General features: G+C 42.8%; 1 protein-coding gene across 2 annotated transcripts in view; it reads left to right on the forward strand.

Annotated features, from left to right (window-relative positions):
- The window catches only part of SCIN (scinderin), an 88,454-nt gene that overhangs the window by 53,570 nt on the left and 22,631 nt on the right, over nt 1–12,253 (forward strand). For both annotated transcript variants that reach the window (XM_060248579.1, XM_060248580.1), the window contains exon 5: nt 8,257–8,349. In XM_060248579.1, the coding sequence (XP_060104562.1) occupies nt 8,257–8,349 (93 nt within the window). The remainder of the gene's footprint in view (nt 1–8,256; nt 8,350–12,253) is intronic.

Raw genomic sequence — 12,253 nt, forward strand, 5'->3', positions numbered from 1 at the left:
GCCTAAGGGCAGAGCAACACTAGTGAGAAATTGGTGCAAATCTTTTGTACAATTATATCTCAGAAAAGTAAAAAGGATCTATGCTGCCCCAGCAGGGTGTATAGTACAGCATAACAAGCAGTTTATATTAGTGCAAGAAAATAAGTTATTTGCCATTATGGGAGTTGTAGTCTATTAACCCCTTAAGTCAGATGTTCTGAGACAGCCTTCCTTGTACTTTGGTTCCCTTCTGGGTAGCTAGCAAACCTGCCAAACTCCTTTATTAGCCTTTTCTGTCACTTTGTTTGAAATCAACAGCAGCAATGAGATGGACAGGATTATCTCTTTTTCACCAGTCATACAGATGGACTCTTATCACTAAAAATGAACTCTGTCATTCACTCCGCAGCTGGATTGTAAGTTAATGATCTCTTTTGAATGCATGAGGAGCCAATTAAATGATATGAGCTTAAGTAGACTGGTGTTAATCACTTACTTACAGCAGGGCTCAGTTTTCAGCTAGCTTCAGAGTAGGAACAGGATCTTTGGAAACAATCTTTTCTCACTCAGCATACAAACTGTATATCACATAAGACTTTATTAACTCAGCACACAAAGAATGGGGAAAGAATGCTTTATTCTTGGCTCCACAAGTTGGAGGTGATGGGAAGATAAACAGACAAGAAAATGCAACTTACTAGGATGTCATTTGAAGATTGACACAGAACTTGGAGAGCAACAGCACTCCAGCTGTTACATGCTTGAACTCAGTGATACTAGTCCCATAAAAAAGATAGCATTAGACTTTACAATATAGGTTATCAGTCGAGTCCCCGGAAATGAACCAGAAACACCTGTTATAGCCCTCAAAAGCCAGTTTCATCAATTTCAAGTTGTATTCAAATGTTACAAAAGAAGTCTGGTATTAGGCTTCCCAAACCTCCCGCCCTGGCGGGGGGCCCCAGGTTTAGCCCCCTTCTCTCCCGCTTTCCAAAAATCTGAAGCAGGGTGGGGTGGGGGGTATGGCGTCTGGGAGCGATTCCGTTGTGAGCAGTTGCTTAAGGTGGAGAGCTCAGTTCCTCTGCACGAGAAGAGCCAAGCCGAGTCCAGGAACACCTTAAGAGACCACCAAGATTTTTAGGGTTATAAACAGCTTTCAAGATTCAAAGCCCCCTTTGTCTGATCTTCTGAAGGGAACTTTGGTTGCAGTCACGCACACAAAGGTAAAAGGGCCTCCTGGAGCGGGGCAGGGGGGGAGTGTTAAGTTAACTGCATACTGCCTAGCCCTTGTAGGATTGCCGCCCCCCCCCCCCGCCGGCTTTCTGGCTCCTCTTTCACTTCCCAATCCCGGTGTTTGAATCTGCTGGGATCAATTTGCAGCTGCTTTGCATTCCACAGGCTTCCGTCATCTCACTTCTTCATAATCTTCTTTTTGCACATTTACTTGGAAGCAAATCCCAGTGTTTCAGCTGAGCTTACTCCCTACTAGGCACAAGAAAGATCGCAGTTTCCTGCTGAAGAGAGCTGCCCCAACCTTGTGCACGCTGATTTGGGAGTGCTCTTTGAAGTAGGCATGCTGAATTAAGGTTGCTGTTGTAAGCAGTGTTACTGGGTGAACTTGCCTTCTGAGCTTAGGGTTGCCAATCCCCAGGTAGGGACAGGGGATCCCCTGATTTGGAGGCCCTTCCCCCACTTCAGGGTCATCAGAAAGCAGAAGGGGGGGGAAATGTCTGCTGGCCACTCCATTATTCCCTATGAAGATCGATTCCCATAGAATAATGGATAATTGATCTGTGGGTATCAGGGCTCTGGGGGGCTGTTTTTTGAGATAGAGGCACCAAATTTGTATCATAGCATCCAGTGCCTCTTCCCAAAATACCCTCCAAGTTTCAAAATGATTGGACCAGGGGGTCCAATTTTACGACCCCAAAAGAAGGTGCCCCTATCTTTCATTATTTCCAAAGGAGGGAAGGCATTTAAAAGGTATGCAGTTCCTTTAAATATGATGGCAAGAACTTCCTTTGGAGTTCAGATATGCTTATCACACCCTTGCTGCTGGCTCCACCCCAATGTCTCCTGGCTCCACCCCCAAAGTCTCCTGGCTCCACCCCCAAAGTCCCCAGATATTTCTTGAATTGGACTTGGCAACCCTATCTGGTATGCTTGTGATGACAATGAGCCTGGTTTATTTTTGAGCTTGCATATTCCTTCCCCTTCCACTTGGATTAAACTGTAGCTAAGGATTGCACTTTGTGGACAGAAAACAACCTTCAAATTGTGAAATCATCTGCCTTCAGATATCAGGACAAATTGTCATGTGATCAAGGCCTTCCTAAACCAGGATGTCTTCAATTTCAGCCCTGTGGACGGAGAGGAGGGGAGTGAGCATGCCCAAGAATAAACCAGGGTTGTTCTTGTTGTGGACAAACTGGAATTTGTTTGGGACATCTAAACATTTGAAAACTTGATCTCAGAAGTATAGCTAAGATTAAAAAAAAATGTTAAGAAAAGAATATCTTCATCATTCACTATTGGTGCTGTTTTACGGCCAACAAAAACTATACAATGGTTCTAAAAATGACTGAGGTTAAAAAAGATTTCATCTTACTCTGTATTTGCTGGGAGGCTTCTAAGCCTTTCTAATGAAGGATACTAAATTTACAAACTGATCTCCAGAACTGTGACATCTAGAAATTTATTTTTCTTTTAAGAAAAAGCTAAAATTCCTGAGAGGTACAGGAGCAAGTCTTGTACTATCCTTGAGATCATTTTCTAAGTTTATTTTTAGTATAAGCATTTGTAGGCTGCACCCTATTTTGTTAACTGCAAAAAATCTAGTTACTAGCCATCAAATACTGGAAGATGTGCACACCCACGCGTGCACACACACATAGAGGCACAATCTAAATAAATGATGGGGAAATTGCAGCAAAAATATACAACTTCTAAATGAGACAGAGGATGGTAGGCAGAGTTAGCACGTATGGTTGATGACCCCAAATGGCGGTGGGGAGGGAAAATAGGTCACATCTTGAATGTGTTGTGATGGGAGGCAGCTTTGCCCCAATTTGAATTGATTGTTGAACTCAATCAGCAGGTTGGATGCTGGAGAAAGAATTAGGAAGGACCCCTAGTGCAGAGCAAGTGAAGCAAATTCAAAGCTTCAAAGCTCGTGGCTAAAATGAGATAACACTGTACTGTGGAAAAGGTCTGAAACAAACTTGCCTAACAGATCATGCCAAGCCAGCACAGGAGCAAGACAAGACAGCAGGATGATATCTGCTACAGTAGTTGTCAACCTAAAGCCTGTTAACAAGGTCATTGCTCTCACAGTCTAGCTTTTCTGTCTTCCCTTCCTTGCTTCCAGCTTAGCCGGAACTTGCAAAACAATAGTTAGTGTGTTGCAGCAAGGTAAAAATAACCTTTCCATTCCTTTTCCTTAATTTCGCTCCTTCTTTTACATTTCTTGTTAATTTCTCTCTCCCTCCATCTAATTTTTCTATGCCTTCCCCCTTTATTTTCAGAACTTGGTCTCAAGTCCTTAACCTGCTTGGTCAGAAAAGGGTACTTAATAATGTGATAGTAGTAGTACACCTTGTTAATTGCACAGGGGAGCTACTGAGCCAAGCCTCTCTTCCTCTACTGACTGAGACTCCCCCCCTCAGTCCCCTGGGAAAGGAAGGAAAAAGCCAGAGCTTCCTTTGTCCAGTTCCCTGGATCCCATGGGAGAAATACAAAGAAAACATCTTTAAGATCAATGAGTGCTAACATTTTAAGCATGCTTTAAGTTTATATATATATATATATATATATATATATATATATATATATATATATATATATATATATATATATATATATATATATATATATATATATATATATATATATATATTTGTGTTCTTTATAAAATTTGTCTCTGCTAACTAATCTTAAATAGGTACACACATGACGTGGCCTGACATGGGTCGGCCCAACCCTACATGGCCCAGCCCAACAAGGTCTCATTTATGTCAGATCTGGCCCTCATAACAAATGAGTTTGACACCCCTCATAACAAATGAGTTTGACATGATGGAAGCAGTGCCAAACATGAAGGTAATTAGAACACTTTGAACTTCAAAGTGTTCTAATTACCTTCACGTTTGGCACTGCTTCCATCATCATTCTGGGATTGGTGACCATTATTCAAATATGTAGCATTATTTTCGGATGAGTAATGCCTGTCACAGAGACCCTGAGCTTCCGCTGCAGGTATCATGAAGGAATTGTATGGAGATAACTAGGGCTAGGATATTCCCATGCCTTTCAATTTTTGCCTCATAACACCCACATTCATCCTGAAGCTGGTGGACAATTTTGAGTTTCCTGGCTGTACTCTCTGATATGTTTTGCCTGCCATAAATGGACAGACATGCTGATTTTTTTATTACTATAGATCCATGGTAACAGGAACCAAAGTGAATTCTTTTATTATGATATTTGGTTTCTATCAGAGTGATTGAGGGGGGGATCTTTGACTGGGGGCCCATGGTGGCTTTCAGCACCCCTGCCCTCCATTTGTTTGGCTTCCAGTACTTTAATTTTTATTGCATTCTTGGTACATTTTGTGATTTTCATGCATAATTCGAATACATGATGTAGCACTGTCAAATGAACATGCTGGTGTTTAATACTTACTAATTTCATAGTTTTATGGTATTGAATGATAGCAGCATCACTCATATGCAAACTATTTACTGAGTGGGCAGTGGCACCAATGTTGTCGATTTCCCACAAATTAGAACAAGCTAACAACACAACACTGGTCACCCAAATAAATTTTTCAGCTTTCACAAGTGAAGATGAACTGTTTGCCTTGTTCATTTCAGCTGCTAATAGACAGTTGACAGCAGTCCAGATTGCCTGGCCATAAATCCAGCCCTGATTCCATATACCAAAAATTTATATCTGAAGTGATACATCCAACGAAAACGGATGTTCTCTATCTAAGTTTCAGTGGCCTGGGAAGGTGATTCCTCTACCAGCCTTTGATGGGGCACCATTGACACCAGTGTCGAGGGTTAAGAGCTTGGGAGTGCTCCTGGAGTTCTCCTTAACTATGGAGGCCCAAGTAGCAGCCACTGCTAGAGCTGCTTTTTTTCTTCTTCGGTGAACACACAGTTGGTCCCCTACCTTGAGTGCAGCGACTTAGCAATGGTGATCCATGCCTCGGTCACCTCAAGAATTGTTTACTGTAACGCTCTCTACGTGGGACTGCCCTTGACTCAGATTCAGAAGCTGCAGCTGGTGCAGAATGCTGCAGCCAGGCTTCTAATGGGACTTCCGCATCAGGAGCACATTCAGCCTGTCCTTAGAGCGCTGCACTGGCTGCCTGTTGCGTGCCGAATCCGTTTCAAGGTCCTGGTATTAACCTTCAAAGCCCTATATGGCCTAGGATCTACCTATCTGCGGGACCGCCTTGCCCCCACATGTTCCCCAGAGAGCACTGTGATCAAGTTCTCAAAATCTTTTGGCTGTCCCTGGGCTAAAGGAGGCTAGGGTCAACTCCACCAGAGCAAGAGCCTTCTCGGTTGCGGCCCCAGTACTTTGGAACACCCTTCTAGAAGCCATCAGGGCCCTGCGGGATTGATCACAGTTCTGCAGGGCCTGCAAGACTGAACTGTTTCGGATGGCATATGACATCTAATGGGAGAGGGCTGCCACTACATCTGGATCCATAGCGCTTTTATTACTAACTGCCCAGGATCTTTGTGCATGAGAAAGAAAATATTATATGATCTGCCTGAAGTAGCATCATTGTTATTTATCTGATTGTTTTATTGTTTTAATAGTGCTTTGTTTACTGTCTATTTTTTGCTATTAGCTGCCTTGAGTCTGTACGGAATGGGTGAGATATGAATATAAAGTAAATAAATAGTGGAAAATGTGTTTTACTAGCCCATTTCTTGGATGTCATAATGTCAGGAACTTTCTCTGGCATTGGAACTAATCTATCTATATAGCCTGTCTGTCTGGTGTTGAGTGACAGGGGTCATGTGTACATAGCAAACTATTGGCAATTCCTGATGTATGAGGAGAAGTGAAATCATATTTGAAGTTTAACCTAGTATAGCTTTCTACAGAATTTAGAATATACTTGCCTTGCTGAGCCAAAATTTGCATAAATGCCTGCAGTTTGAAGGTGTTCTGTACAATTATCTTTGCACAACCATTTTCAAATATTTGCATTGTCAACAAGGGACCCTCTGCTCTATGCATATCTGCTCTGGACAGATGATATTATATTGTATTTATCTTACTTAAACATTTCACTGGTTAGACATTAAGCTAAATTAAACAGGTCTTTCTCTGGCCTGTGTGGAGTCAGTGAAAGATGTCTCATCTATGCAGCAGCTAGTCGTAGCCAGTTACCATTTTGCTCTGTTCTTGAAGCTAGGCCTCAGGAGCTTTCCACCAGCCAAATTTACCTGGGCGGATATGTTCGAATCAATGGCTGTACTGTGCAACCACGCCTCATTTTCCTTAAAATGGAAGCTTTAAAACAGAAATCAGATGAAGTATGACATTATGCAGTGTTTCTGCCGGAATACAGATTTATAAAGCTGTCCAAAGATGTTAATAGTGGAAAAGGAGTACAGTTGTGGAGTGCATCTACTGTAAGATCTGCAACAGAATGAGTTTTTTTGAGGCCCTTTGGGCAAGAAACTGTCAGTCCATTGTATCTTCTTCCCCTGCATTGGAACCACAAGGAAATTTTTTTTATCTGCTGTCTTGGATACAGTAGGAGTTCATAACTGTTGTTTATAAGGACTTTTAATGTTGACTTCTATTATTTATTGTATTTGTCTTTCTGTTGTAGGCTACCGTGAGCCCTGCTTGCAGGGAAGGGCAGCCTAAAAATAGAATCTAACAAACAGGGCTGGACGTAGACTGTTTGGCACCCTAGGCAAGGTTAACTAATTCCCTCCCCGCACTGTTCCCCTTCCTCCTCCTTCCCTCCCCTTTCAGTGGGCCTGGTCCTCTCACCAAGACCCCTGCTCCACTGATGAATGGGGAAGCCACTGGAGCCCAGTCCCCCGGCCACCCCCCCTCCCTCCGAGTCACACTCTTCTAAGTCCATAAAGCCAACAGGCTTATAAAAGTGCAACATTAGAGAACTGTACTGATAAGAAAATAAAACTACAGAATGTATATTTTTTTATATTTTATACCTTTTGAAACCCACACTTTCCAGACAAAGATGCTGCTTCCAGCCAGCCCCAATGTAGTAATCATGCAGCTTCTGCCGTCTAGTAGAACTGTCAAGGCAAGTCAGTGTTTCTAAAAGTAAAATGAGGGATGTTCTGGGGATGTGATACTTATTACCTTGAAAAATGCAGTTCATTTCTAAAACCAGCCATTGTCAGGAATAACCCTGGGTGGGTGCATGGCTGTGATTACTCAGTGAATTGTGATCACTCAATGGAAGGAGGGACCGGGTTGGGGGGGGGCGCATTTGGCTTTTGCAATGAGATACTTTTTTCAGGAAAAAAAGAACAGTAGATGGAGAAGCGTGTTCCTTCCCCCCATCCCCAACTTACCTCAAACAGGCAGCCCCTTTCCTGTCTGCAGCAGCAGCCCCTGCGTGCAAGGCCAAGGAAGCACTTGTGACCCCTGGCTGCCACTCTGAGCCAGACAAAGACGGGACTGATGCTGCCCCCCAGCCCATCCCCTGGGTCACACATGTACCCCATGCCTCCCTCCTGACAGCACTGACCTAGGCAGCCAGATTGCCTGGCCATGAAAGGTGCTGGAGCTGTGCTGCCAAGGGGAGACAGGCACCTATGGCCTTCCCTCCACCCCGAACCCCTGGCTCAAACACACACATATGTGAGCTTGCGTCCCTGACAGCACTGACTGTGACAGGCCCCTGAAGAGCACTGAGTCATGCTGTTGAGGGGGGAGGAGGGCGTGGGGGGCCAGGTGGGCTGAGAGCATCAGGAGCTGCAGAGCTTCCAGAGCAACACTCCAGAAAAGTAACATTTTAAGGGGGGGGGGGCAATTCTGCACCCTTAGTTCATTGCTGCCCTTAGCAATGCCTAATACATCTAGCAGGATATGCATTATTATGTCATTATTGTTCTTCCCTTCTTGCAGGTAGGAATAGAGACAAGGAGGGACAAGTCCATTCAGGGCTGGGGTGAGATCTGAACCAGTGAAATCAAAGTAGCTTTATTAAGAGTTGTGTTCCCCTTACAGTACAACCTCCTATAACATAGCTGTCTATATGTTAAGGTTCTAGGACGCAAGCCAGAACTTCAGGAAGGTGATGAAAATGATGATGAAGCCGCTGATATCACCAACAGGAGAACTGCTAAACTGTACATGGTAAGAATGGAATCCTTGTCTTTTTCCAGGGCTGTGTTATAGGTAATATATGAACAGTGTCATCCTAAGCAGAGTTGCATAGTGATGCTTGGGATTGGTCTGATGCTAGTGTAGATCAGTCATCTTTTAATTGCAATAGCGATGCAGAGTCCAAATGTTCAGCCGTACTCCTGTCCAACATAAAAACAAAAAATTTAGATTTAAAATACTTTGGGGGCACATAAAGGAATAATTTGCTAGTATTCTTTTTTGCTGTTATGTTGCCAAAGAGCACAATTTCATTGTTTGGCAACATCAGGGCAGATGTTAAAAATGTCTAAAGATTTGTGTATTTTCTGGCATTCATGGGGAAAGTTTTGAAGGACAATATTTAATAACCTCATTTCTACATTGAACAGCAGCACTGTTGTTTTGTGGGAAAGCAATAAATAAATACTTGTATTTCAGGGAGGACATTTATTTCATTTTTTAAAATAAAATGTCTATAAATTGCAAAGGTATAAGCATTTTTCTTGCTCAAAAATCTTCTGCCTTCTTTCTGAAGTTCGGCTTCTAAAATGGAAGATAACTGAACCCTGTCGGCAGAGTAAGTAGCACAGCAATAGTGCACAACCTGATTAAAGAGTCAAGAAGAAGAAGAAGATTTGCAGACTTATACCCTGCCCTTCTCTCTGAATCAGAGACTCAGAACAGCTTACAATCTCCTTTATCTTCTCCCCCCACAACAGGCACCCTGTGAGGTGGGTGGGGCTGAGAGGGCTCTCACAGCTGCCCTTTCAAAGACAACCTCTGCCAGAGCTATGGCTGACCCAAGGCCATTCCAGCAACTGCAGGTGGAGGAGTGGGGAATCAAACCCGTTTCTCCCAGATAAGAGTCCACGCACTTAACCACTACACCAAACTGGCTCTCTCAATAAATAAACCAATAAAGGTTTATTTAGGAATTAACATGCTTGATTGGAAAGAGGAGAGACAGAGATAGGTTCCTGACTACACCTCTAGCTGAGAGAGAGGATAAGACTAATTGTGGCACTTCTGAGAAGAAGGGGGGGGATTGCTCTAAGAGTAGCAATCTGCAAGGAATGACACATAACAGGAGAGAAGGTGCTGACCTCACTATCCTATCTAATTGTCATCTTGCTACCCCCCCCCCCCCAGCAGGGTCGTCTTCTTTTTTGTATATCAGACATTACATTTTCCAACAAACCAAACCCAAAGGCCTAATGTAGCCATGAAATAATAGAGTAGAATTCAGGGGATCCCACCATCCCTTGGATGACATTGTATTTGCAAAGGCTGGCGCAAAGCCATACTAAGCATCACAGAATCTGTGAGGCAGAATACAGCTTGAAAGCTCTGCTTTGTACCCTAAACATTAGATCAGATGTGATCAGTAGTGCTACTTGATCTGTGCAGTTTAAGCTAATCTATGATATGATGATGTCAGGCCATTTTTATATAAATGCCCCATGTAACTTCTTTTCGAATCAATGGGGTTTTTTTTTCTGCTGCAGATGGTACTTTTTTTGTGTGGGGTTGTTTATCTCAGTTAAATGGAGACAGTCCATTTGAAAAGTTTCATTTACTTGGTTTTAGTTTTGCCATGTCTTGATTTAGTTTTTACTAGATCTGACACTGGTGAGAACTGAAAAAAGATCAGTCTTTTATACCATGAGAAAAGAAGCCAGCATAGTCATGAAGCATAATAGCACAGCTCCCTCTTTTGGTAATAAGTGGGATGTATTGTGTACTTTCCCAAAGTAACTGTGGTAGGAATAGCAAAGTCTTAGGTCATTTTCCCACTGACCTTACTCCGGAGCGACGTCCCTCTTCACCGCGCAGCGTCTGCGCGGATTTCCCACCAACTGCTGCGCACAACCAGGAAGTGCCGCGGCTTTTGCGTCGCAGATGTAAACCGCTAAAAACCAGTTTACATCTGCGACGCAAAAGCCGCAGCTCTTCCCAGTTGTGCGCAGCAGTTGGTGGGAAATCCGCGCAGACGCTGTGCGGTGAAGAGGGACGTCGCTCCGGAGTAAGGTCAGTGGGAAAACGGCCTTAGTGTATTGTATATTTGTGAGTGATAGCAACAGTTTTAAAAGGAGTTCACATTGTATCCTCAGACACATCAAGATGCGCATGCTCAGACATAAGAAAGCTTAATCCAGGTAGGCAGTCATGTTGGTCTGAAGCAGGACTCAAAATTCATAATAAAGCTAAAACAATGCAATGTCATTCAACTGAAAACTATTAGTTTACGCAGGGAGTGATTAAAATCTGGAATTTTCTGCCACAGGATGTAGAGATGGCCATAGGAATAAGCAGCTTTTCAAGGGCATTAGAGTCATTGAGAGGATAAATCTATCAATGGCTACTAGCCATGGTGGCTGAGGGAAACCTCCACATTCAGAGGCACTAAGCCTCTGAGTCCCAGAGTGAGGAGGCAACATCAAGGGAAGGCCTCTGTGCTCTATTGATGGCCATCCAGAGGAACTGGTTGGCCACTGGGTGAGATAGGATGTTGGACTAGATGGACTATTGGTCTGATCCAGCAGGGCTCTTATGTTCTTATGAAACAATGTGTTTAGTTAGTGGTGTTTTGTAAGTTCTTGTTCTGAACTGTCAGATGCTGATAACATCAAACAATTATATTAAATTACTATCAGGAGATTCCCTTTCTTTTTGCCTCTCTGAGGGAGCAACTGGATATAATATCAGTGGTCTGTGACTGGCTCTTCCAGTGTATTTTTAAGGTTTAAAAGGCTGTGATCAGGACTGCACTGTGGGGTGGTGAATGAGATGGTGAACCCTTTCATCTTGTATAATATTCCTCATAGAAATGTGGTTCTCACAAACTAAGATTAGTTCTGATGTGGGAAAAGGCTATAACAGCTTGAAGGGAAAGGTTAACCACTTCTCCCTCATCCTGCACTGCAGCTGTGATCCAAATTCTTTTCCCATCCCATTTCTTAGGTTTAAAAACTCCTCAAAAGACCCAATCATGTTTGGATCTCCCCTGTCTCATTGAGTTCTGCCCTTGGGCCTTCTACAAAACTCCCACATTCCTTTTTTCCTTCTTATTATTCTGAGTATTCACTCCCATTTTCCTCCCATTGTCTGCCAAGGAAAACACCATTTACAGTAAATTCACATCAGGATACCTGTTCTCAGGGCTTTTTTTGTAGAAAAAGCCCAGCATGAACTTATTTGCATATTAGGCCACACCCCTGATGCCAAGCCAGCTGGATCTGTGTTCCTGTGCTTTCCTGTTACAAAAAAAGCCCACCTGTTCCATACCTTTATTGATATTCAGAGTTCAGTGACACCCAAGGTTTTTTTTCCTGGGACAATGTGGCAGAATAGAGTTCTAGAACCTCTTTGTGGGAACAAAATTTCAAAAAAAATGTTTAAAAGTTCATGAGGAGTACCCGTGTGTTTCTCTTTCATTTCCCTCTTGAGAGTTCTGGCACCTCTTTTTTTTTTAAAAAAAGCCCTGGTGACACAAATCTTTTAGTCCTTTTCTATTTTGAGGTGATGTCTCAAAAAATACGTACTTCAGGAGGAAAAGGAGAATGAGGGTCCCATATACCTCAAAGGATGTTATTATAATGAGAAAAGAAATTTGTGGCCTAAAATGATATGGTTTATTACAAGAAAATCTAGAGAAACCAGTTGCCAAGTTTCTGCCTTTTTAACATCTCCTATCATGTAAATTGGCTTAAAAAGCACTTGTAATACTGAATGTTCAACACAAGTAGTCCATCTGCCATTAACAATTCAGTAGTCGTTGAATAGCTGATTTTCTGTAAACGTGCCTTCTCTAAGATCAGAGGTTGGCTATATGGGCATAACAATAGGACAATTCAAACAAGGTTACTTAAATACTGGATCTGGATTTTTGAGCTGG

This window comes from Heteronotia binoei, chromosome 10 (genome assembly GCF_032191835.1).
Source record: "Heteronotia binoei isolate CCM8104 ecotype False Entrance Well chromosome 10, APGP_CSIRO_Hbin_v1, whole genome shotgun sequence".
NCBI classification, from domain to species: domain Eukaryota; kingdom Metazoa; phylum Chordata; class Lepidosauria; order Squamata; family Gekkonidae; genus Heteronotia; species Heteronotia binoei.